The following is a 25,307-nucleotide window of genomic DNA, read 5'->3' on the forward strand; positions in this document are numbered from 1 at the left end:
CCACGGGTTATCAGGGGAAGATGGTGATTCTCTGGCTTAACAAAGCAAGGACCTATTTTTTTTAAAAAAAGTAAATTAATGAAAGTACCTGTAGATTAATCAAGTCAACACTCATTGACCTTCTGGCCTTCAGCGGTGGTTTTTATTTCAAAGAGAGGAAATGACATAGCTGATACACCAGAATCCCACTTCTGCAGATACCAAAGACTTAAATCCTGAGAATCTTATAAGCTATATAGAGAGCAGCAGTAGCATCAATAACTCTTAATCACCACATTTATATTGTGTAAACTTTCAAGTAATGTTTGGAAAAATAAATTTCAAAACAATGATTTTCAAGTCACAGAATTTTCTCCTTTTCTATACAAAAGCCTTTGTTTGTGTAAAAAAAAGCCCTTGAGGGAGAACCATTTAATTGTTTAAAATGGAAGACAGAAGCTACATTATACATAAAGTAAAAAACATCTTTCTTGATTATTTCAGAACTAGAACATCCCATTTAGAAAGGCACCAAGACCCATTCTCTCTGGAATGGCTGAGTAAGATCCAGAGTACATGCATCAATATAAACTAGTGTAATTTGAATATTACCTTCTTACCTTATAGTCTATAATTAGGAAGGTTACAAAAACAAATTAGCAATTGTTTTCTAAGCTGCCCAGATTCAATAATGTTTGCATTGCTGAGGCTTAACATTGCAAAGGTCCTAGTGCGAGGTTTTCAAGTTTTGCATTGTTGTCGCAAATTGATTCAAAGAAAGTTGCATTGTTATTGCAGTAAATCTCACTTTTTAAAAAGGGCTTTGCATTATTTCTTCCTACAGTCTATGCTAAAATATCGCTGTGCTCTTAAAGCACTCTTCTTGGCAAGACTTCCTGTTCGTAAGAGCATGGTACACATGGTAATGCACAATGGAATAAAGGCACTATTTCAGTATCTTCTCTATAGCTGGGCTGTGGCCGTTAGCTGGATTATGTCCTGAAAAGACTGGAACAGATTCTTACAAAGTTTTTCTGCATCTGTTTCTGAGCATGAAATCCAGGAACTGCAAGCCACAACAATCCTGTGAGTGGAAAGGTTAAGAACAACTTTTCAGATAAATGAAACCATCAATAAGAATATGTGACATTACGGAACTCCTCAGTAAAAGTCAGGGTTTAAAAAGATAACATTCATGGTGGGAATGAAATACACTTTAATGTATAATGAGGCTTAATTTCACAACCTGTACTTATGTGAACTGGCCGATTACAGTTGAAAACAAACAGATCTGTGGTGAACCTGGATCTCTGGGATTCTAGTCAGAACTCTAACCACTGCACTACACTGATTCTCTTTTACAGTATGAAAGTAATTTTATAGCACTTTCCTTGTATCACCAGGGGAAGACAGACACAGCTAACGTCTGTTCTAAATGAGATACTCATTGTCTCTCTCAGATTACAAAACCATCACAGCTGTCTCCATGCATGTATTGTAACATTTAATTCCTCAATTACTGTGGCCAGTATCATTCAAGTATTATTCTGTCCTTTATTTATTCTTCCTTTGCCAGGCAAATTCAGTGAATATTTTGGCATTCCCTTCTCACCTTTAATCAAACTTGCGGATTGATAATGGTTGGTTTCCTTTTAACCCCTCCCTCTTTCCTGCTCCACTGAATCTTCCCAACCAGTTAATGCCATTTTCTCCCCCCCACACCTTCAGCATTATTTTGTTCCTCTCAGCAGTCAATCCATCCTCCTTGAACAATTTACAGCCAACAGGATGGTGCAGGGGATAAATCTAATAAAATCAAATTAAACTGCGATCTCCAGTTTCTACTCTGAAATGCATCAGGGGCCTAGTACTGTCTCAGGATGCTGACACCCACAGAGGAAATCCCACTATTTGGTTTCCAGTGGAAAAATGCTGATCCTTACCTGTCATCTCTAATTCTGTAGAAAAAGCCATAGCCGTGATGCACCATGGGAACCACGACGCCTCCCACTCTTGTGTAGCCAACCAGGCTAGTGGACAGCACAAAGTTTCCACCTCCCCCACTGCAAATGGAAACAAAAAACACCACTGCAAACAAATACGTCCAATGGCAAAACAAAACACAAAACAAAACCCCCCTCCCCTCCCCCGGAGATAAATGTACTTTAGATATGTTTACTATTACTACTATTACAAAACTGTAAATACCTTCTGCTAAAAGCAGGATCCAAGAAAAGTTCAGGCACAGGAAGGGACTGATCTTTGACCAGAAGGAGGCCAAAAAGATGGCGGTCAAATCCTGTCAAAGGAACAGAAATCCTCAGTTTTCAAAGCTGCTTCCACACAGAAGTTCTTTTCCTCCTTGGCTTCCAGACTGGAGTGCCTTTCTTTTCAGCTTCCACACAACATTATGCTGTTTCAGGTTTTCCCCATTCTCAGAACACTCTTTCCCAGACCAGCTTTACTCCGATTTTTGTGGCAAAAATGCAGTCCAAGCACATGGTGTCTGCACAGAATGGTTCATATTTTCCTGCACCGCTCTTCCTGTCGTCAGTTCCTCATGCATACCTCTTCCCAGCCTTTTTTTTTTTTTACTTACAACCCTGAAGAGCTTTTTGAGGGCTTTTTCAAAAACTGGTAACTGCTGTAGCATTATAAAGATTTCTTCAGACTTTAACAGGGCTTTTAGAGCGCATGCATGCAAGAAAAAACCCCAGCCATCAACAGGAGCTATGACGACCACACATCCAAGAGCCGATTTAGAATTGCTAGTGAGCACAAGTGAAAGGAAAGTCAGAAAAAAGTACATAAAAGTTCCCCTGTGTGAAAGGTGTGTGTGTTTGCAGAGGCAATGAAAGCAACTCAAAGAATCTTTGCCATGTCAAGCAGCCTAAAAGTGGTGCCCAGTTCTCTTCGTTGTGGTTATTCTCAATGGTCAGCTTCAGATTGTCACAGGCCTCTTAAGAGAAACTGTGACAGAAAAAAGAGATAACTCACTATGGTCATCTTCCTGGTGATGCTCTGAGAGCAGTAAAGATGCATATGAAGAATCAGGCAAAAAGAGGTGTGATGGTAGGAGTGTGCCCTTGTGGGGTGGTGCCTTCTGCCTCCTTGCCATGGAAGGGCACATCTGGCTTACCTGCAAACGGCAGCGATGCAGGTTTTGCTGCTGCAGGCAGAGTTCTGATTTTCCCCATCTTCCCTCTTCAAACTATTATGCATACAGCATCAGGATTGAAAACTGCTCTTCATCACCCCCTCCACGCTTGAGGAGAGCTTTCCTCTCCCCCCCCTTTAAGTGTCTTAAATGTTTATCTCAACCAAATGTCTGCTGCTTCATGCTTTTAAAACTCTTTCACAAAGCCAGAAAAAAGTTCTCCAAGAATGAGGAGGGGGTGACCTTGTGACTGACAGGGCAGCCAACTTGTCAACACTGGGCAAATTTGCCCTTCGATGCAAACAGAAAAAATGGGTTTCTCCTGATCTTGACCTGAGAACGGATATCATGTGACTGCACTACTACAGCAGGCCTGCCATTAAAAATATACATACGGTACCTACAGAAATCTTTAGCGATGGCACTAGTTCTGCAGCTCAGCTGTGTGTCCTACTAAGAGGGTGATAGGAATAAACAGATTTGACAGAAAAAAGATCCTTCGGCAGGTAACCAGGAGAACATACCTTTCCCATTCTCACACTCCTTCATCAGTTTGTTGTGCTTTGAAACTGCCTTCAGCAGGCAATGGTGTCGTTGGCGAGGCTGTGCAAAGTAAGAAAAAGTAAAACCGTTCCAACTGAGCATAGTAAAGAGCAGGGATCTGTAAATTCTTTCCTCTAAGCAAATATGGTAGATCCAGATCATTTCCTCAAAGACATTTTAGATCTTTCAAATCAAGGCAAAATGAAAACATGATAGTAAGCACAACAATCCACAACAATAGCCAAGATGGAAGTACTCTGCCCAGCAAAGTCGCAGAACTGTTTTTTTTTTCATAGTCATATCCTGTCCTGCAAAGATGAAAGGACAATTCATAGAAAACAGCAGAACTGTTTCTGTCTTGCCAGTTCCCTGTATGCGAGTTTAGTCACGTCATCAAGGTCTAATCCAGATGATATTTGCACCATAACCCCATGACCCCCACCAAAGACAACAGAATGGAATTAGACTTCTCCTATTCATCCACTTTTTTCGGCCCCTGATTTAATATTAAATCAAACTAGGATGAACAGATTAAAGAGAGCATTAAGTCCTAGCAAGAGTAAAATAAAAGGCTACAAAAATGTCACAGCCATGCTCTGTTAAGGCAAGCTAGGGCATCTGGCTGAGGCCTGCAGCTTTTCTTTCAAAGCATAAACAGGCTGGCCTTCAGCCTCTAACATAGCCAAATTTGGATGGGCAGTATACAATATTAAGAAAGCTGCTGGAAACCATATTTAAGATCTTAATTTTTAAAAGACATATATAGAAGATTTTTATTACTAATTTTATTACATCTTTTAAAATTAGTATTTGAAACTCTCCATGGAGGATTTTATAAAAAAATATTTTTGACATTTTTACATATTTCAGTTTAAAAGTATTTTATAAATTTTATGAACTATTTATGTACTTGTGGTAGGCTAAAGATACTATGGTTGTGTGAATGACGTTGCTCTGCATTTGGTACTTGGACCCATTGCTCTTGACTGTTCTCCCTAGAGAACATAGGAACGTCTGCGGCTATATTTCATGCACTTGTGTATTTTATTGAATTCTATATTTTTAGCATAGTGTATATCAGAATTCTACATATGAATTTTATTGTTGAAGTAATATTAGATTTTTTAAATGCTCTTCTAAGGCTGTAAGGCTATGAAGAAGGATTTGCTTTAAAGTGCCATGTTCATTGTAGTTTATAACGTCATGTTTTTGCTATGTTTAATATTATTGCATGCTGTTATGGTGTTGCTATGATCTTCTACCCATGATTTTGTGATTATGATATTATGGTATTATGTGTATTGTTGCCATGTATATTGTGAATTAGCTTGCTGTGCTGATGTTGTTATATTGCTGCTGTGTAATGGCATGTTAAATTGATGATGGTTTGATTATAGATATTGTTACCTGAAATACTGTTTGATACTACTGTATATGTTATGTTATTAATATATATTTTGTTGTGAACCGCCCTGAGCCTTTCGGGGGAGGGCAGTATATAAATTAAAGTTCTATTCTAAACAAATGGTTACTACACTACATGTTTTAGAATCTGTACTCTTGCTTTGCTACAAAGCAGGTGGGTGGCATATACAAAGAGGAAAACATAATTGGTAATTTCATTTCCCACTAAAATTTAGCACTTGCCACATCCATACTTGAAATCAGCTCTGCTTCCTGCATGATACCTTCATACCCCACTTCATACCGTGACCAAGGCCCCTTCTGCACAGGCAAAATAATGCGTTTTCAAACCACTTTCACAACTGTTTGCAAGTGGATTTTGCTATTCTGCACAGCTTCAAAGAGCACTGAAAGCAGTTTGAAAGTGCATTATTCTGCATGTGCGGAATGAGCCCTAGAAAGTATGCTGTTGGGACTCTTAAACACAATTTAGATATAACATATTATCAGTACTTACAGTACAGTCTGGATCTAGCATGGATTTGCACCATTCAACAGCTTCCACGGTGCATGGCCTCATAGTCTCGGTCCGGCCATGGTAGAAGCGTCTCGTCATAGCAGTTTCATAGCAGGATGCTGGGCTAGAATTGGTTTATAAAAAATAAAAGTCTATTTCTGCCCCTGAAATAGTGGCTTGTGCTCTACTCTAGAAGGCATTATGTGTAATCATGCTGTGGAGAACTTTTGTTCACAGACATCAGGAAAAACGGTAATCCTCCATAAAAATAAAGAATCTTGTTTTGTTTTTGCTGCTTGAGGGAAGTAACTAAAACCCTCCTAGCCATTCCATGAATAAAAGTGAGCACAACATGCTTTTTGTGTGGTAAAAAAGTTGGCCATAGCCATTTTATTAACAAAAATTGGTTCAAGGCAAACAAGACGTATGGCGCAGCATGGGGGACTGATCTGTGTACTGGTCAGCCCAAGTGCTGTCCCCCAAACACCTAAATTTCAGCACGCCTGCTGCTGAAAAATTATCACACGCTGGAGCAGCTGTGAGATTCCAGATGGGTGGTTGCCACTTCCTGAAGACTCTTTGCTGAAAGCCATAGAAGCCCACGTCTGGGCAGGTTACCCCTTGGCTTGCTCCACCCCAAACCTCATAAGGAGGTTCCAATTAAGCGGGTATTTCGCCCGCTGACCCCAAGCTAAAGATCAGTCCCGCATGCGCAAACTGCCAACCTTCTAACAGAACAGACATGCATTAACATAAGGCCAAAAAACAGGGAGAGGTGGGTGGGAAAATGAGTGTGCTCCAGAAAATGGGGAGGTTGTAGGCCAGGCCCAGCCTTATAAGGCTGCCTAGGCCCACCTCCCCAGTGACGTCAGGGCGCCCAGCATCACTGCTCGGCGCCCTTGAGGCTTGTCATGCATGAATGGCACGGCAAGCCTGAAAACCTCACAATCACTGGGAGGATCGCGGGGCCACAGGGAAAGGCAGCAGCAGGAGGCTGTCTCTTCCCCACCAGCAATGGCGGCCGCGGTAAGTCGCAGCCGCTCTTTTGTTAATAAAGTAAGGATTTTCCATTGATCTTAAAGAGCAAAAATATGGGGGTCATACAAACAGCTACTTAGCATAGGGTGAACATTCCACTTTCGTCCTGTTCTTCCTCTGGGGAGCTCAAGGCAGTGTATATACAGTTGTACTACCACTGTCTGTTTCAACCCTGTGGCAATCTTTTGAGGTAGTTGAGGCCAAAATAAAGGAGCTGGCCTAAACTAATCCAGGGCGTATAGTAGCAGAGAATCTGAACCCAGTTTCTCAGGCATGCACAAACTCCTGGTAGCTGGTCACAAATGTAACATTGTACCATCTGGAATAATTTAATCACAGTTGCCCAAGTAGGGGAAAGGTATAGGTTCTCCTCACAACCTGAGGGGGGCATCCACTATAAACTATTACATGATAAATGATCATGGGTTTTTGGCATTGGAGGATTAGTTTTACAGCTTCAGTCCACTGATAAAAGACGAGCAAAAAAGCTGTGAAGATACTGTGAGACTTTATGCAAGGAAGAGCTGTGAGACTTTATGCAAGGAAGGAATCTAAAAAGGAAACCTGTAAATAAGACTTGTAAATAAGACGCAGACAATCCAGTACCTGCTAAATGATCATGACTCTGGAATTATTGATTTGGTGCAATTTTTTTTGGCGGAGATCATCAAATTATCCTGATGTTACTGTTTTATTTATGACATTGATTGCTGTTCAAATCCCTTTTTAATGTTTGTAACTTTTACAGCATTTCATGGATATGCCAAAAAAGGTGGATTTGATTTGAAGAAGAGAAGACCTTATTAATTCACTATCAGTGGAGTCCTAAGCAGAGTTAGAACCATCAAGGCCAACTTGGTACATGTGATCAACTGGTGGACCTAAAACAGTGCAATTCTGCTTAGGACTCCACTGTACACATATACTTGATCCTGTATGCTCATGGTACATGTGGATAATTAGTTTTTTCTTACTGTCCATGAAGTTTATGATAGGCCAGCTGGAGAGCAAGCTGAACAAACGTATCGGGATGAAGCTTCTGCTTCTTGATCAGTGATTTGCCAAAGGATGTGAAGGCATAGTTCACAAGCTGTATATCAGATATCTGAGAAACAGAAAAATGATATTACCACAGGAAAAGTGGAGTATATCCACAAAGCAGAGCATCCAAGGAGCTAGTCTACTTTTTTTACTTTATATAAAATAATTTAATTCAACAAGAATTAATGAGAGAACTCAATTATTGATCTAAGTCTCAGGATTTGATAAAGCCAGTCAATGGCTTATCCAGTTGTGCATTCATAAGACTTTGAACTGCTTTAGAAATAACATAGCACTGTTTGCTAAAATCTTTGTGCTGTACTACTGGAAAAAGCATTTCAGTGTCTCTTCAAAGATGCTTAATATTCTTTCCCTAGAGGATAAAGCTCCTCTCTTTCTGGGTTGAAGTTAGTATGGGGAAGGCAGCTGTTAACTTTCTTTCTCTGGAATTGGACACAATAGCTACCAGGGATGGGAAAGCAGGCCTCCTGACATTCTGCACTTTTTGCCTGTCTCACAAAGAACAGGTGTGACACAGCTGAACATTTAGGTGTTGCCCCAGTCCTGGAACATTTGATTGACAATGGGGTTTAAATGGAATTATATGGCTGGGAATTGAGAGAGGCAGTTGGGAAATGACAGTTGGGAAATGACAGTTAAAAACTGACAGTTGGAAGTCGACAGTGAGAAGTTGACAATTAGAGGCTGGCAGCCAGAGGGAAACGAATACCACTGTGTAAGATCAAGAAGGATCCTGTGTGAGGGAAGTAAATTGAATGTCCTTCTCTGAGAGAAATAGCTCCAAAGAAAAGGGGGTGATCCCTAACCAGTTTTAAGGAAGAAAACTGGGGAAATTGTGTTTTCTTTCTGCCTCCACCAATTTTAAAAATACTGTCTGAAATAAATTTATGCCAGTTCAACTAAGCAGTGACTGCCAAGTGTTCAGTCTCTCAAAACTATGAATACCTGTCTGTGAAAACGAAAAGTTTTAGAGCTCTTAATTCATCTAGCCTTTCTTATGGCATATTCTGACTTAAACAAATAAAGGTTTTGGGTGAATTTCTCATCATCCTGAGTCAGAAAAACCACAACAGACAAATTAGAAGTCTCTGGAGTAAATGGGTTGGTAAGGAAAAATATCCATCATAACAGGCATGTCAGTGAACTGTTTTGGGGGACTAATTTTTCATGTTTGCTTTTCCTGTGCATCATTTATAACATGATAAAATTAGAGGAAAAAAGCTTACACTTATTGAAATGGCTACAAGAGGCATATAAGTCTGTACAGTTAAATTCTGAACACTCCAATAGTCTGAACCACTCCCAACATGCCAAACATAATCTTAAAGAAGAGAACTTACTATCCAGACATGCCAAATGTAAATAAAGTTTCAGTGTTTATGGGAAAGATACACAAAGAGCATACCTGCTTGTAATACCGCTGTTTAGCATCAGCAATGTCATTTTGTATTTTTGAGTCCAAGCTGAAAACAAGTTCCTCGGGCCAAGGAATATCCCGCACTTTATCTGATCCCTGTTTTTCATTTTAAAATAATAGGAGAAAAAAGCCTGTACTTATTTCCACAGAACAGGGAACATTTAACTGAATGAGAATGAGAGTGTTATTTTTTTTACATACCTTCCACCTTCCCTCTGATTCAATGACCTTGTCATCAATGTACGAACAGAGTGCTACCACAACCATTGCATCGAAAGGAGCATGCTGGAACATACACAATATAGAAATAACTGGATTAGAGCACTATTTCATTCAGAAAGAAATTTTCTCAGGATGTCATTTTTCCAGTTTCTTTCATTATACTATCTCTTCCTAACTTCTTATCCAGTGAGAGTTATCAAACTGCAGTTTGCTATTAAATAAAAGAACATAAACAATGATTATACACACTGCCTAAAACTTAATTAGCTTATAGAATTATTTGCATTCCAAAAATAAATTGCTATACATCATCTCTCTCCATAAAAATTTCCAAGCAATTAATTTTAAAACCTACAAAGAGGTTTTTGGGTGTCACAGAAAACAACATCAAAATTACTTACATCACATAATGAGCCAAACAGCCCATTTGAGAACACAATGAAGTTATAGGATTTGTCTCCCCAACGCACTGTTGGATCTCCTGCTAGTGCCAGCTTGGTGACCTAACCCAAAGAAGTGATATTTTAGATTCTGGGGGGAAAATATGCCACATTACACCAGAAAAGTTCAGGAAATCATTAGCTATATAATCCTTAGAAGCATATAGTCCTGAAGGACACAAAAAACACACTTTCTCTCCACTGATGAACATTTTACATGGGAAGTACAATAACTATATACACAAATGGCATTTTCCACCTAGATACCAAGTCCTTCCTCCTCACTTCCTATCTGTGGAACACTGCAGTTTGTATTACTTGGGCTAGACTGGGAAGAGAAGGATGTTGTAATTACAGCAAAGCATCAGGCTTGATAGAAGAGAAGGATGTTGTAATTACAGCATTACAGCAAAGCATCAGGCTTGATAGCTTTTGATCTTTACTAGACCTATAAAATGCAAACTGATACAAATCAAACTGAAAGCAATTAAACAGCTTCATACCACCTGTAAGAATGACTGAAGTTGCAATGTGTGCATAAAACCAACCAAAAGTAAATACTTCCTTAACCTAAAACAGGCTAAAAATGACACATAATCTGATATCTTTCTAGGTAGAGAAAGACAAAGGTAACTGCTGTCCCATAGCTACCTCTGTATAATTTTCAGGTGTAGCCTGAGGACTCGCTTCATCCAGGCAGATTGTAAACACGCTGGACTGTATTTTCTCCAACAGGGACAGGTTTCTTGGATCCAGGTGAATAAGATAGTCACGTGTCTAGAAGACAAATCAAAGGCTGACAATAAAACTCATATACCTCCACCCCTCAAAAATACAATTACGTTTCTGATGGGTTTTCCGGGCTGTGTGGCCGTGGTCTGGTGGATCTTGTTCCTAACGTTTGGGGGTGGGGGGGGGGGGGGGTGGGGGGGGGGGGGAAAGGTGTGGGGGGGGTGGGGTGGGGGGGGGGGGGGGTGGGGGGGGGGGGGGGGGGGGGGGGGGGGGGGTGGGGGGGGGGGGGGGGGGGGGGGGGGGGGGGTGGGGGGGGGGGGGGGTGGGGGGGGGGGGGGGTGGGGGGGGGGGGGGGTGGGGGGGGGGGGGGGGGGGGGGGAGGGGGGGTGGGGGGGGGGGAGGGATGGGGGGAGGGAGGGAGGGAGGGGGGGGGGGGGGGGGGGGGGATGGGGGGGGGGAGGGGGGGATGGGGGGGGGGGGGGGGGGGGGGAGGGGGGGAGGGGGGGGGGGGGGGATGGGGGGAGGGGGGGGGGGGGGGGAGGGGTGGGGGGCGGGGGGGGGGGTGGGGGGGGGAGACCACGGCCACACAGCCCGGAAAACCCATCAGAACCAGTTGAATCCGGCCATGAAAGCCTTCGACAATACAATTAAGTTTGCTGACCTGTGCCCACCGGGTTCTCTCCTCAGAGGTTAAGGCAGATAATCCTTGCCCCTCTGGTTCATTGCAGCATCTCTGCTGGATGTACGCAAGTTGTCTTAAAGGAGGATTAAAAAACATTAAATAAGACATACATAAGGATTAAAATACATTAAATAAGACATTAAATAACTCCCACGTTATAACTACCAAGAACAGAGAGGCCAGGCCTGGTAGGAATATATGATAGCCTGATGGATTGGCTACAGGATTGCTGCTGCCATTTTGCTGACTGTTCCCTCCTCCCCTTCTTGGCAACAGAGACCAGCTCTTTTCTGCCAGCAAGGCAAGCCTCAGACAACGGACAAAAGCCGACAGAGCAGGTACAGGTCTGGTTTATACTTACCTTGATGTCATCATGCTGACTTAAACAAAGGCAGCCACAGGGAGAAATAAGCCTCTCCCTTTGCCTCGCCCCAGACATTTAATGAAGACTTTTCTGGAATTAATCAAGGCCTAGGATTCACATTAGTATTCTGAACAACGCTGCACGGAACTGAGACGCCTAGGACAACTCCCCCTGCTGGGCAGCCTCTTATCTAAATAGCACCGATATGGTGATTTACAGGGAAGGTTAATTCTAGAGATTCTCCACTCACACTCAGCATGGGCCACCTGGAATTTCTTCAGAAAATCTCAGCTTGATTAGGCAACTTAACCTTCTCTCCTTATTTCAAAATGTTCCCAGGATGCAAGACCTCCTTGCTCACCCCCTTTGGCTAATCAAAGAGCCATCTATCTGGATCCTGTGGGTGCCGTACTATTAAGCACTGTTGCTACAATCTAAAATATTGTCATGATTGCTTGAGCATGCGAACATCACCATACCCAAAGTAACTAATTCTTCTAAATGTGTCACTTTGTCAAAGGTTCTTGTTTGCCATTTGTTTTGCTCTTTACCCAGATTAGGTGCAATCCTATAATTCAGGTGCAGAACCTAAATTAGCTACTCTTTACAGTGGAAGGAAGGTTTTCTTCCTTACATGCAGACTATGCTAGCATGAACTTACTACACTGGAAAACCCAGCCCATTCCCAAAGAAGCACTGAACGTCTCATATAGTAACATCATATTTTTCCCCACCATTCCTCAAAGCACTGCTGCTGTGCTTCATTTGCTTCAATGGGGTTCAACTCTAGCATCTATCTTACAAAGGTTCAACAGACACAAAGGATATATTCAGACCATGCGGTAGCTCCTGCTGTGACCTTCATATAAATGAACTAACTTGTGTAACTTGGTTCCAGATTTTAGCAGCATTTTTTTGTAAATATACCTGGAAATCTCTGGTGGGCTCAATATATGACCATCATGCACAGCATCGAATGTAAAGATACGACCTCGACACAGCACTATCAGATGAGATGGGCATTCTCCTTCACTCTCTGGAAGGACAAGAAGAAACATAGTAACATGAACCCTTTGTACTGTGAGAAGAGAAGAAGAAGAGTTTGGATTTATACCCCTTTTCTCTTCTGTAAGGAGACTCAAAGGGGCTTAGAAACGCCTTTCCCTTCCTCTTCCCATAACAGACACATTGTGAGGTAGGTGGGGCTGAGAGAGTTCTGAACAAACTATGACTGGTCCAAGGTCTAGTATAAATACATTCATTTCTTTTCAGCCATGACATAAGTAATTACCAAGGTATTTTCTATTTACTGTGATCTTAAACTGCTTTTGTTTTAAAATACTCAAAATATATAATATCAATCATAAAAAAAACAGCCATCAAAAAAGACTTTAGCCTGAAGAGTATGCTAATAAATTTCATCAACAGAAATTTGGCTTCTAACCATATATAAACATTTTTCCTCAGTAATTTTTGAAAATAAAGCACATTTCTGAAATAATATGTGTGAGGGTGGGGGGTGGGGGAGCTTCTATTGGCCTTTCCTTTTTAACTAACAAAAGTTAAAAACTGAACTCCTGGCACAATTTCTCTCACAGCTAACTGGCTCAGCACCAGTCATCAAATCAACCTATTCTCCTCTCTGGATTACTACACTACAAACTAATCTTACAGAAATGCTATTCATTAAATCAAAACAAAACATTCAACTACTACGTATTTCGATATCAGAGAAGCAACATTAAAAACATTTTTCTGTTAATCTAGAATAAGTATCCTTGTTTACCTGTCCTGAAATAATTAACAATGGAGTCTCGAGTAATTCCAGGAATCTTGCAGTTGCAAAACAACATTCGGAACTGATGCATGTCCAGAGGCATATTACCAGATCTGTGTACAGCCAATTTTTCCCTGCAGCAAACAAAAATATAAGAGATATTAAGTGTTCACTTAAAGCTCTCTTTGCTATCAGGAAATATTTTTCCCCCCAGATAACAGGGGATAGTGTTTCTGGAGATGTATTGCTTGACTCTGCTACTTATAACATGGATCGTTTGCTGGAGTCACCTAAAACAATCTTTCTCCAGAAAACAATGGCGGGGTCTCATTCATTCGGGGCTGCACCTACATGGGGACACAAAAATTCACCCCTGCCATGGCAACAGCAGCAAGCAGGGTGGGAACAGGCATCAACACCCCCGTTCCCAAGCTGCTTGCTGTTCCCCCTTTTCTTGTTGTTCCTCTGCAAAGGACATAATGGTCATTTCACCAGAACCTCCTGCGGTCCAGAACCCACCCTTCTCTCACTGTGCCTCCCTCTACTGAACCATACTATAATGTCATAACACGTCTCAGCAGGGGATGGTAAGAAAGACCTTTAAAGGACTGACAATTGGCAGAATGTGGAACTTGGATCTCCCCGTATCCCATGGTTGCTACTGAGGATAATTCAGATGGACGCATCACCTGCAGCCACCCTATAGTATCTTGTGTACTTCAAAAAAACGTGAGGTTCGCATTTTTCCTGAAGTAATGGGGAAAATACAGGATCCAGACAAATCATGTATTATGATTTTAAATGTCTTACGTTCTTATTAGCTCCCAGAAATTCAAGGTGTGCCATACAGCTATGCTTCCTCTTTCTATATTAGCCCCTTCCTTCATTGGCCAGTAGTGTTCCTGGTAAGGGCCTGGTCCTCCAAAATTATGAAAGATTTGTGTTGATATACGGGCTTCAAGGTAGGCCACGTTCAGCCACCATTCCTCCAGCTGGGAAAAAAAACAGAAATTAGCATTAAAATGATTTTTTAGAACAACTCTGTTATTTACTTATATTTGTGTCCCTAACCTCAGCAAAAATAGCAGTACTTCTTGACTAGGCACAGCAGCACTAGATTCCAGTGTTCAGGGGCATGTCTAGGTTTTTATTTCTGATGGCAAACCACATTTGAAACTGAAGGGATTTTTAAAAATCAACTGGAGGCCTGTCATTTTAGGGGAGGGAAGTCAAAAATCTTTCTGGGCATTTCTGAGTAATGAACTGCATCATAGCTTATAACAAGCCAAGCCTACTACATTGTCCTACTACGTTTCAGTTCTGTTACTTTCTACATAAGGAGTTCATCATCTGGTCCAAACTGTATACCAAGCCCATAGTTCTGAGACAACTAGCTGGTGACACAGTCAGGTCTGGCTGTGCCCCTCGGTTAATGTTTGTAGATGCTAAAACAAGGTAATGGAAGTCCACAAAGAACATGTGAACATTATGCATTTGTGTATAATCTGGAATCTTGAAATGCCATGTTCTATTCCACTGTCATTCCCCAATTTTCTCATACTTATTTTCACTCCAATTGGAACAATAATTGGTATTGTTTAGCATATACTTTACCTGCTAAGCCTTGGAGTCATGTTGGGATTTCAACAAGCCACCCAGCAAAACTGAACTGCAAAAGTATCAGATTTCCAGCATTTGCAGTCTTGCGACCATCATATTTATGCAAATTGTCCTTTTACATAAATTTACCATGGAAAGCAGGCACTGCAAACGTGGCCTTTGATTCTGCTGTAAAATACTGACTCCACTTCTACTAATGTATGCTTCACAGGATGAACATGCAAAGCTATTTCAGATACGAACTACTTTTGAATAACAGCTCTCAAATTCGGAAGAGCTCTAATAGTCCAAATAACATCTTAAATTCCATCCTAATGAAAAGTTCTGGAGAACTTGAAACCCTGCATGCTGGATGGATCTCAACAAATCTAGCTTTTGGTTCTTCCCAGATGAGTAGCAGCACAATTCTGTACAGCCACTCCAGCCTAAGCCACTGATTTTGAACGGCTGCACTACAAATGTTCCTGCAGAATTTGTAATATTAACCTTCCTTCCCACCCATCTACATTTGAAAGCCTGGTCTGCATCTTCATGTAGGCTGAGTTCTGTTCACTAGTTTCAGAGCCCAATCCAGGTGGGGAGGGCAAATATGCTTATGGAACAGCAGCGGGGGGCACCGACGTGTTTGCCCCCTCTGCCAGCACAAGGAGCACCTGCAATTCCTCGGCAGCGGAATCTAGGCTGCTGCAAGGCTGTGCTGATGGCCCAATCAGGCACTGGCATGTGGGAGGGGGAGAGGGGAAGGCTTGGGCTTTGCAGCTGGTTGCGCTGCAGCCCAGGTATTTACAGCTGGTGCAGCCATAGCCTGGATCCCAGGCTGTACGCTCTTTCCGCTATTGCAGGTGCGGCATAAGTCTATTAAGTCCTATGGCAGCTGGTTTTTTGCCTTGCACGTTGGACTTGCACCACTCTTTTGTGTGGCATAAGTCCCTTAAGCCCTATAGAAGGCGTTCTGGCAGCAGGGTTTTTTTTGGCTTTTTTTGCCTTCCCATGCTGCTGGAAAGTCCTCTGGAGGTGGCAGGGTGGTGCCGCAGCAGTGCTGTCCCTGGTCGCCTGGGGATCTGGATTGGACTGCCTGAAACAGTGAGGAGCTGCCTTAGATAAAATAATCCATCTGAAGAAGTAACCACTGAAGTTGCTTTATTTATCTTAACATCTTTATCCTGCCATTCCTCAGAGAAGCTCAGGGTGAGCAAACATGGATTTATGCCACAGAAAAACAATCACGACAGCATTTGTTTGCATTACTGCTTTCTCATCTTCCGCTACATCCTCAAAGGTGCAGAACTTCTTCCTGAGCCAGCTTAAAAAGTTTTGATTTATAATGTCTGATCATATGGACATCCGCTCCGAAGGAAGCATTCAAAGTAGCTTACTCCCAATTAAGTGTGCAAAGGATTGTTGTTCACTTACCACAGCTACCAGGCTGAGCCTGTTCTAGATAACTTGGAAGGCTAAATTTTATCTCATTTTTCACCAGTGTGCTGGCAGGCTGTCTTTCTATAACTGGGCTCCCAACTCCCTGAACATCCTCTGTTTCATTCTGTTCTCGAATTGCCAGTAAAACAGCAACCTGCCACACCGTCTTTGTGATGACAAAGTGCTGTGAAATAGCCCTGCCTGAAAATCTCCCCACCTTCTGAAATTCCACTTTATATCATCCAAAAAGGAAATAACGCAGATAAAGGAAAAACCTTGGGCCAAGTGCTTGGTGTTACTAGCATTTAATCCTTGTATTATTATATTCTTTCCTAGAATTAAAGTTCAAAAAAATGATCTATCAGCATGCATTCAAGGACAGGAAAATATCCATGCTTTCCTGAAAACGTACCCAATTCTGCTTTACTTTAGCTCTTTCAAGTAACTTTTGCTGTAGTTCCTTTCCAATCCCATTTTCAAAAGCTTTTACTATGCTCTCCGTTTTTTGATATTCTTCTTGGTTTAGGAAAGGCTTTACTGTAAAACAGAAAAAAAATATTTTACATCATCTGAACATGTATATGCTCTACTTCAAAAACCAGGATGGTGTAATGGTTAAGGGATTGGTCTAGGATCTGGGAGAGGAGGGTTCAAATCCCCACTCCACTACGGAAACTTGCTGGGTGATCTTGGGCCAGTCATATACTCTCAGCGTTGATCCTGGCAAATATCTGGACGCAAGACCCCTAAGGAATACCGGGTGAGGTGGAGGGAGGCAATGGCAAACCACCTTGAAATATCTCTTGCCTTGAAAACCCTATGGAATCACTAGAACTCAGATGCGACTTAAAAGCAGCAAAAAGTTCTGCTTTTGCATTCATGCTTTAAACGGTTTGGAAAATTTAACTGCTACAGATTCCTTTGGAGAACTACTTCTTAGAAGACTGTCTGAAAATATCTGAACAAATATAGTGAAGGTTCAGTTTCGAATACAATGAGAAACGAAGGTTTATTTTTTAAATTCTGTTGCACTGTCAATCCAGGATTTGGCCTGCAGATAATTCTGATTTGCCTCAATCAATATTGATTTCATCACTTTCTTTCTAGACAGGCATTTCTGTAGCCAGAGAGCATCAAGGGCAGCACCATGTAATGAAGTACAATGTCTGGGGAGGTGATGCACGAGCGGAGCTCAGAGAAGAAGTGCTGGATTGGCCGGGCGTGGCCCTGCCGCTTCCTCTCGACTCCAAACTCTTCACTCTCACCCCAAGAGCAAAAATGGGGCCAGTGCATCACTCCTTGTCCCGTGCGGCAAACCACCCTGGCCCATTCACCCAGCCCGCTGCACACTGGAGAGATAAGCAACAGGGAGCCCAATTTGGAGAAGAAGGCACACTTTCAGTAATTGCCCTGGGTGCCAATTACTAATGTTATGTGCTTGTGTCCCCAGACAGCCCCCGCCGCACTGGCAGGGGAGCAGGAACGCTGACACCACATCCAGTGCCACAACCCAGTGCTGGGGAGGGCCACAGTGGCCACTGTGTTTTGTCCGACTGTTGGGGGCAACTGCCCCAGGGAGGGCAAATCCACCGATATGGCTGTGCACCACTTCTACCAGCAGATTCACACACATACCTTGGTTGGGGTTCTAAGGCTCCTTCCCCACATGCAGAATAATGCACTTTCAATCCTCTTTCAATGCACTTTGAAACTGGATTTTACTGTGCAGAATAGCAAAATCCACTTTCAAACAATTGTGAAAGTGGATTGAATGTGCATTATTCTGCATGTGCGGAAGCGGCCTTTAAGCCTCTATGATCAAGACATATTCCGACAGGCTTGTTGACAACCGGAACAGAAAGTCCTTGAAACAACAGAGAGCATGCTTGGAAGCTGATGCTAGTTGTTTTAACATAGACAGTTTACTGTGACTTTATTTAGCATAAATACAGTGGGGAAGATAACAAACATTTCTTGCTAGTTCTCTCCACAAGATTATGTACTACTATCATTCAAAAGATCCTAGTCAGTGCCTTCAGACTTGCATAAGGCTTCCCGATTAAAACAGATAACAAACCACCAAGCATTTTTCCAATAGCTTCCATTTCCTTATAGCAGTTTATTATGCAACTGTTAAAAACCAACATACCTGAATCGAGGTATTTCTTTAAAGATTCATCAAGAGCAGGAACTGGAAGTGAAGGGAGAGTTCGCTGATACTGGAATGTACGCTCTTCAGAAGTATCAGTCACTTGGCTTTCCATATTCATGATCTACAGCAAAAAAAAGATACCTTTCTATTTGAAGGTCTACAACTATATTTCCCACTCTGCCATTCATGAATTTTCTTTGGCTCCAACAAACTCCGCCCCAAAATTAATTACACAGAAGAGCCAATAAAGGAACACAAAAATTCTGCCTGCTTCCCCACAGTTAGGACTGAAGTATATTTTCAAAAGAATGCCATTCTCATTTCCATAGGGCAGGCCCTTTCATCGAATTTGAGTGTTCACAATGCAAGCGGTAACTAACACTAAGACAACATTCTCCATGACTTTCGTAGAACCACATTCCACAAACTATCTGGGACAAAAATCTGATTTCTACAGCCGCTCTAGGCAATTCATTGTGCAATTAAACACAGAAGGTATTCTTCAATGCAGACTTCCATAGGTTGAACACTGCTTTAACTGTCATGGCTTCCTGCAAAGAATAATGGGGATGGGGACTCTGGGAACAGGGACCAATCATAAAGTCTGCTTGAGCTTGTGATTTGACCATGCACTGCAATGTAACACTTCTGTTGTGGGATGATCACAACTTCATTTTTAATAATATTTTAACCCAACCTTTCTACAATGAGCTCAGAGCAACATGCATGATTCTGTCCCACACCAGCCCCCCTCCTCTCGTCACAAGAATCCTGAGAAACAGAGTAAGGCTGGGAAGCAAGCACAAGGTCACTCTGTGAAGTTCAGGGCAGAACAGAGATTTGAACCTGAGTTTCCTACTCATAACTTGACTTACTAACCCCTATGCCAATATTTTGCCATGCACACAGAAAATTTTTAACATTTCGTCTCGGAACAAATACAATGTTTCCTCCCCAGCTGGCTTGTCTGATGCAACTGAAATATAGAAGATGTTTGACCAGTGATCTGGATTGTATCCCGTTCTCTGTACTCCTTCCTACTGATTCTACTCCTTCCCCATCTGTCATTGTTTCTCCCCATACCTGCAGTCATGGTATTCCCTTCCCTTCCTCTTCCTCATCTGATTGGTATTTCCTCCCACCTACCCTCTGGGTAGTTCCCCCCCCCCCCGGTTTCCGCCCCCCCCTCACTGCCCATGCTCATCTTAACATTCTGCCACGGTAGTATAGGGAGGGTGAAGCAGCGACAGACAAGCTGGAGTGAGTTCCATCTCCCCCTCCTTGCCTGCTCCAGATGGTCACTGCCACCATGTTTTAACAATACTCATTCTGAATTCTGCATTTTAGCCATTTGATTTTTTAAAAATGTCAACAACTGTTTTTTTAACAAACCAGATTTTTCTGCAAATTTTGGAGTTCCCTTTGTTTGCAGGTGCTGTGACCCCCTCCTGGGGGGGGGGGGCAGGAATCAGCCCTTGGCTGTTGGATGTAAGGATATTTCTATTTAAGAAACTGAACGTAACATTTCCACCCCTTTGCCACAACCTTGTGATGTGTAACTGCCTTCTCATGGAAACGCACAGATAATCTCAAAGCAACATCACAAGTTTCTTCCATACTGGTCCACACCTAATTGGCATGTCCCACAAACAACAGGTTTTGTCCTGGAGTCACCATCTCCCACAGTATTGGAAATTCTGAACAGTAAGCCCTCTCAAACAAAGGCTATGACTGGTAATGAAGCTTCCGCTACGTGAAGCAAGGCTGTAGGGCAGTGGTGGCGAACCTTTGGCACTCCAGATGTTATGGACTACAATTCCCATCAGTCCCTTCCAGCATGGCCAATTGGCGGGGGCTGATGGGTACTGTAGTCCATAACATCTGGAGTGCCAAAGGTTCGCCACCATGGCTATAGGGTAAAGGCTATTATGCTGGGCCTATCCTCCTCCAAATTTTGTGCCACTGTGGACCCACAGACACCCTCCCTCCCAGAACACCATAGAGGCAAAGTGGCAGTGTGCAATGGGAGGAAAGAACTGCCCAAATTCAACTCACACACCCTTCTGAGGGCGGAAATAATTTGACAAGGTGAAGAGGATTAGGATCCTAGCCACTGTCAAGTTAAGTAACTCGAAAGTCAATGGCGTTGTATCTGTTTACCTGCAATGTTTATAGCCACACCTGTCTCCCAGAAAACAGAGACTCAAAACAGATAATAATAAAATCATCACAAAAACATAATAATAATAACCTTAAACAAAGCCAGTAATAATAAATTCAAAATGGAACCCACGCAGTTGCCTTTCAAAGGCCAAGTGTTTGAAAATACTCCTGTAGAACAGCCAAAGGCCCTACTATTGAGTTCAGCCCTCCCTTCCTCCAAAAGTACAGAAAGGAGTTGAATTTCCTAACATCCTTATGAAAACTATTCCACAGGTTTGGCTACTGATTGAGGTGTAGTGGTTGGATCTCAGAGCCTTAAGTTCAGCCCCCTTGCCCATCTGACCTGAAGTTCACTGAATAATCTTGCAGTAGTCACGCTCTCTCAGCCTAAACCATCTCACAGGGTTATTGCAGGGATAACATGGAGGAGGAGATAATAACACATCCTCAGGCCCTCAGAGGAAGTGCAGGACAAAACATATACTAAATAAACATAAACAAGACATCTTGAGCAATGTATTGATTATAATCTTAATAACCCACAGTAAGGATTTGCAAAGCTGGCCTTTAATCAAGTTGCCATATCAGTCATCTGCCTCACCCTGTATTTATCACCAGTAGGCTGCTGTGTTAAAAGACCTCGACACAGAATCTACCAGCAATTATTGATTTTGGGGAGGTGTCCTGCGGATCCAAGACATTAGGCCATGGCACTGTTTACTGAAGAGTCCACTGCTATTCCTGATTGTATGACCTGTTTCACAGTGTACTTATTCAAGGCTGTCTGAAAAAAATAACTGGCTTTGTCCATTACATCTTATTATGTATTATGGTTACTTATGACTGAATTCACATGTGCCTCTTAAAATCTTTTAGTTCTTTTACAGTTGATGTGCATGACTAACCCTAGCCTTATGAATTTGCCTGGTCAATGTGCATAGAGGAGGAGGGGGAGAAAGCTGCTCCCCCACTTCTCAAACTTTTCTAACTATAAGTAGGGAGCCTGTGCCCAATGAACCCACATGAGGCCAAGAGAGCAATCCTAAGCAGACTTATGTGGACATAACTCAGTCTCTCATTTTACTTAATTAGTTGCACAGGTTTTAGGACTGCAGGCCAACTGACCTAAAGCGGTGACTATGGCCCCTTCCGCACACGCAAAATAATGCGTTTTCAAACCACTTTCACAACTGTTTGCAAGTGGATTTTGCCATTCAGCACAGCTTCAAAGAGCACTGAAAGCAGTTTGAAAATGCATTATTCTGCATGTGCGGAATGAGCCTTAGATGAGTTTGTCAACTTCCAGGTGGGGCTTTGAGATCTCCAGAAAAACAACAGCTCTTCCCTCCCCAGGCTTCCTACTCACAAATAAGCATAAGCATAAGCATAAGCATTTTATTGTCATTGTGCACGCACAACGAAATTTACAGCAGCAATCCTCGATGCACACAATTTCAGACTCATACATCATCATCCTCCACCCATCCCTACACAGCCCCAAATACATCAATATGAAGCAGCGGAGTTTAGCATGGCCACAGCTCTAGAGTAGAAGCTGTCTCTAAGCCTCTTTGTCCTAGTTCTGAGGGCCCTGTATCGTCTGCCAGATGGTAGCAGTTTAAAAAGAGAGTGTGCTGGATGAGACGGGTCCCTCAGAATATTTTGGGCTTTATTTAGGCTTCGGGCATTATAGATTTCTTCCAAGGAGGGGAGAGGGCAGCCGATAATCCTTTGTGCAGTGGTGATCACCCTTTGGAGCGCCTTCCTATTCGCCACTGTGCAACTGGAGAACCATACACAGATGCAGTAGGTTAGGACACTCTCTATAGCACAGCGGTAAAAGGACACCAGGAGTTTTCCATCCAGTTGCTGCTTCCTTAAAAGTCTCAGATAGTACAGTCTTTGCTGGGCTTTCTTAACCACCGCGGCAGTCTGTACTCCCCAGGTCAAATCCTCTTTAATCATAACGCCAGGAATCTCCAGGAATTTAATTTAATCTCCAGGAATTTCCCCACCGTGAGCTGGCTACCCACGGTTCAAAGCCACAGCGATCAATTCTACTTCTGCCCTACCTACCTGATTAGTTACAGAACCACGTTAGATGCACAAGACCAGAAAGGAAGCTGGAAAGCTGGAAGCATTCAGCGACCTGTATATACAGAGAAGTTTTCAAAGTGCTGACACCTCGTTTTTTTAATCGACTGACAGCTTTATTGGAAGGTTAATTTCAAAAAACATTTCCACCTTCCTGCATTCCACACAACACGATCTGGATACAGTCCAGGAAGTTAAAGGCAGCAGCAGAAGGAACAACAAGTCCCTGCCAGAGCACTGACAACCCAGTTGTTTTCACAACTGGCACGCGTCATAGGGTTGTAAAAGTGCCTGACATGCGAATTTCCCCAGGCTCGCTGGTGTCATTTTTTGCAAACGACGCTTTTTGAGGCGTCCTTAATGCAGGCAAAGCTAACTAGACCTCCGCGATGCCTAGGAGCGCTGGGGAAGGGCTAAGAAACAGGGGCGCCTGCAGGGAGCGGGAAGAAAAGAAAAGGAGAAGCTCCCCCTCCCTTGAAACTCAAGCAAAGTCTCCCTGGCCGGCAGGTGAGCGAAGCAAATAACCCAAGCCTTGCACACACCCCTCCCTCCGATCACCGCAGCGCTGGTCCGCCGCCCCGCAGGCCCCTCACCGACACCCCGGCTTTGCTTACGAGGATGGGGGCGACCCTGGCCGCAGTCAGCCCCTCAGCTGCAGCCCCGCGAGTAGAAAAACAGGCGTCGGCGTTGCTTCTCTGGCGGAGCCGCCTTGTCACCTTTGTCCCACATACGAGCCCAGAAGAGAGCCTCCCCTCCGAGGCGGGGCCCCGCGGAGTTGTGAAGAACGGGTAGGCCCGGCCTTGGCTTGACTGGTCCTGCCCGCGAGGGTGGGCAGGCCTTATGCGCGGCCTATAGCCGGGCGCCTCCGGTGGCGCTCTTGCCTTGTCCTTGTCCGTCTTGCTGCCGCGCGGGTGGCCTCTGAGGCCGGAGCAGCGGGCGAGGGAGCCGTGCCCGCTCCTCTCCCCCTCCCGATGGTGTCCTAGTTTCGCCGCTTCCCTTCGTTGCAAACCACCCGTGCTTCTTCCGACACCTCGCCCGCATCTCCTCCGCCCTCCGCCCTCTTGTTTACTAGTAGCCACGCTGGGAAAGAAACAACAAGATGGCAGTTATACGCCCTACAAATGGAGATGTCGCTCTTCTCAGTTTCATCAACTGCCCGTTTTTTCTCCCCAGACTGTATTATTTCTACCCTTTGGGACGTTACCAGCTGGTGTAGGATTGCCAGCTCCAGTTTGGGAAATACCTGGGGGTTTGGAGAGTGGAGCCTGACAAGGGTGGGGTTTGGAGAGGGGGACTTCAATGGGTTATAATGCCATAGAGTCCACCTTCCAAAGTGGTCATTTTTTTCCCAGGTGAATTGATCTCTGTCACCAGGAGATCCAATGTAATAGCAGGAGATCTCCAGCCACCACCTGGAGTTTGGGAACTAATCTACAGTGTAATCTACAGTGATCAGTTCACCCTGCAAAAATGGATGCTTTGGAAGTTGCACTCTATGGCATTATGCTACAGTCCATTGAAGTCCTGCTCCCCAAACCCCACCCTCCTCAGGCTCACCCCCAAATCTCCAAGCTGTTCCCAAACTAGCTAGACCAGAAGGGTGAGGCTAAAAATGATTATTTGTAAAGAGTCATTACTACTTTGCAAACTGTAGTACTGCCTTTATTTGACTTCCATTGCATGGACAGCAGTAACAGGAACACTGAGACATTAGTTATTCTCATGCTTTAGGTGAGTTGTCTGCCTTAAAAAGATTAAGTGCCACTTCTGAATTTATTCAGTTAAATTTTGATTTATGTTATGCCATGTTAATAAAAGCCATTGCAAAACTTGCTTTAAGGTTAAGGAGGACATTTGTTGATTACTTCATGGATAATATCCAAAGTTGTGCAAACTCACAGAACTGGCAGTGGATGTTTGATGTTAGTTCTTGCAAGTCTCTTTTCTCAGTTATGATAGATAGTGTTTCAGTTAGAGATGTAGAACTTGGAATTCTTAATTCGGATCTAACCAGCTTTTCTAGTGGTGAAAAAAGGAGGCATCCTCTTAGACTACACCAAAAAAAGCTATGCTGAGAATCATGGACCCTGCATATGGCCAAGTGAAATGTAGAGGAGAACTGGGTGAGATTGAGTGAAAAAGCTGGTAGGCTCCAAGTCACAATGGCTCATTACACATAACACCTCGAGCCTGTTCTCTGCACAGTGGGCTTGTCATGCCCCTAGAGATGCCCTCGCTATTTTCTTTGTTTAGGCTTCAGTTACCCTTAGGTAGAATGGGCTTAATTGTTTTTGCATAGTATTCCTTGAGAGGGAACTTTAGTTAGACCCTGTCCCTTTAAGAAGCCCTCTAGAGGTAAGAGCGCTACAATATTTTTATTAGCTAGCTGTCCATTTGTTTCAGTTATCTAGTCTCAGGTGTCTGTGGAAGGCTGAAGACAGCAATATTCCAGACGTTTAAGATGTTAGAGGCCCACAGCATTTCGAGTAACTAAGTTCCAACAGATTGCAGGAAAACAGAGTCTA

General features: G+C 43.2%; 1 protein-coding gene across 2 annotated transcripts; it reads right to left on the bottom strand.

The window, feature by feature from the left end:
* Positions 1-114: 114 nt before the first annotated feature.
* CROT (carnitine O-octanoyltransferase) lies at positions 115-23,814 on the bottom strand. Of its 2 annotated transcripts, none has more exons than XM_048510756.1 (17): positions 23,397-23,814; positions 18,523-18,646; positions 16,786-16,910; positions 14,145-14,326; positions 13,344-13,468; positions 12,485-12,593; positions 11,173-11,266; positions 10,431-10,556; positions 9,741-9,842; positions 9,319-9,402; positions 9,106-9,213; positions 7,613-7,743; positions 5,601-5,724; positions 3,661-3,739; positions 2,188-2,278; positions 1,923-2,042; positions 115-1,063 (listed from the first exon to the last, which is right to left on the bottom strand). In XM_048510756.1, exons 2-17 carry the CDS (start codon positions 18,641-18,643, stop codon positions 943-945), a joined length of 1,842 nt encoding a protein of 613 aa, XP_048366713.1. In that variant the 5' UTR covers positions 18,644-18,646; positions 23,397-23,814; the 3' UTR covers positions 115-942. The 2 variants fall into 2 exon arrangements, with proteins under 2 accessions (XP_048366713.1, XP_048366715.1); XM_048510758.1 differs by lacking the exon at positions 23,397-23,814 and adding an exon at positions 22,765-22,783.
* Positions 23,815-25,307: the final 1,493 nt, after the last annotated feature.

Source organism: Sphaerodactylus townsendi, linkage group LG11 (assembly GCF_021028975.2).
Source record: "Sphaerodactylus townsendi isolate TG3544 linkage group LG11, MPM_Stown_v2.3, whole genome shotgun sequence".
NCBI classification, from domain to species: Eukaryota; Metazoa; Chordata; class Lepidosauria; order Squamata; family Sphaerodactylidae; genus Sphaerodactylus; species Sphaerodactylus townsendi.

Bases quoted from the DNA above. Each gene is read 5' to 3' on its own strand.
- CROT (XM_048510756.1), bottom strand. From the start codon at position 18,643: ATGAATATGGAAAGCCAAGTGACTGATACTTCTGAAGAGCGTACATTC. The intron at 9,843-10,430 runs GTAGCTATGGGA...TCTTTGGGTTAG, and splicing joins CACCTGAAAATTATACAGAG to GTCACCAAGCTGGCACTAGC. The intron at 7,744-9,105 runs GTATGCTCTTTG...TCTGTTTCTCAG, and splicing joins AACAGCGGTATTACAAGCAG to ATATCTGATATACAGCTTGT.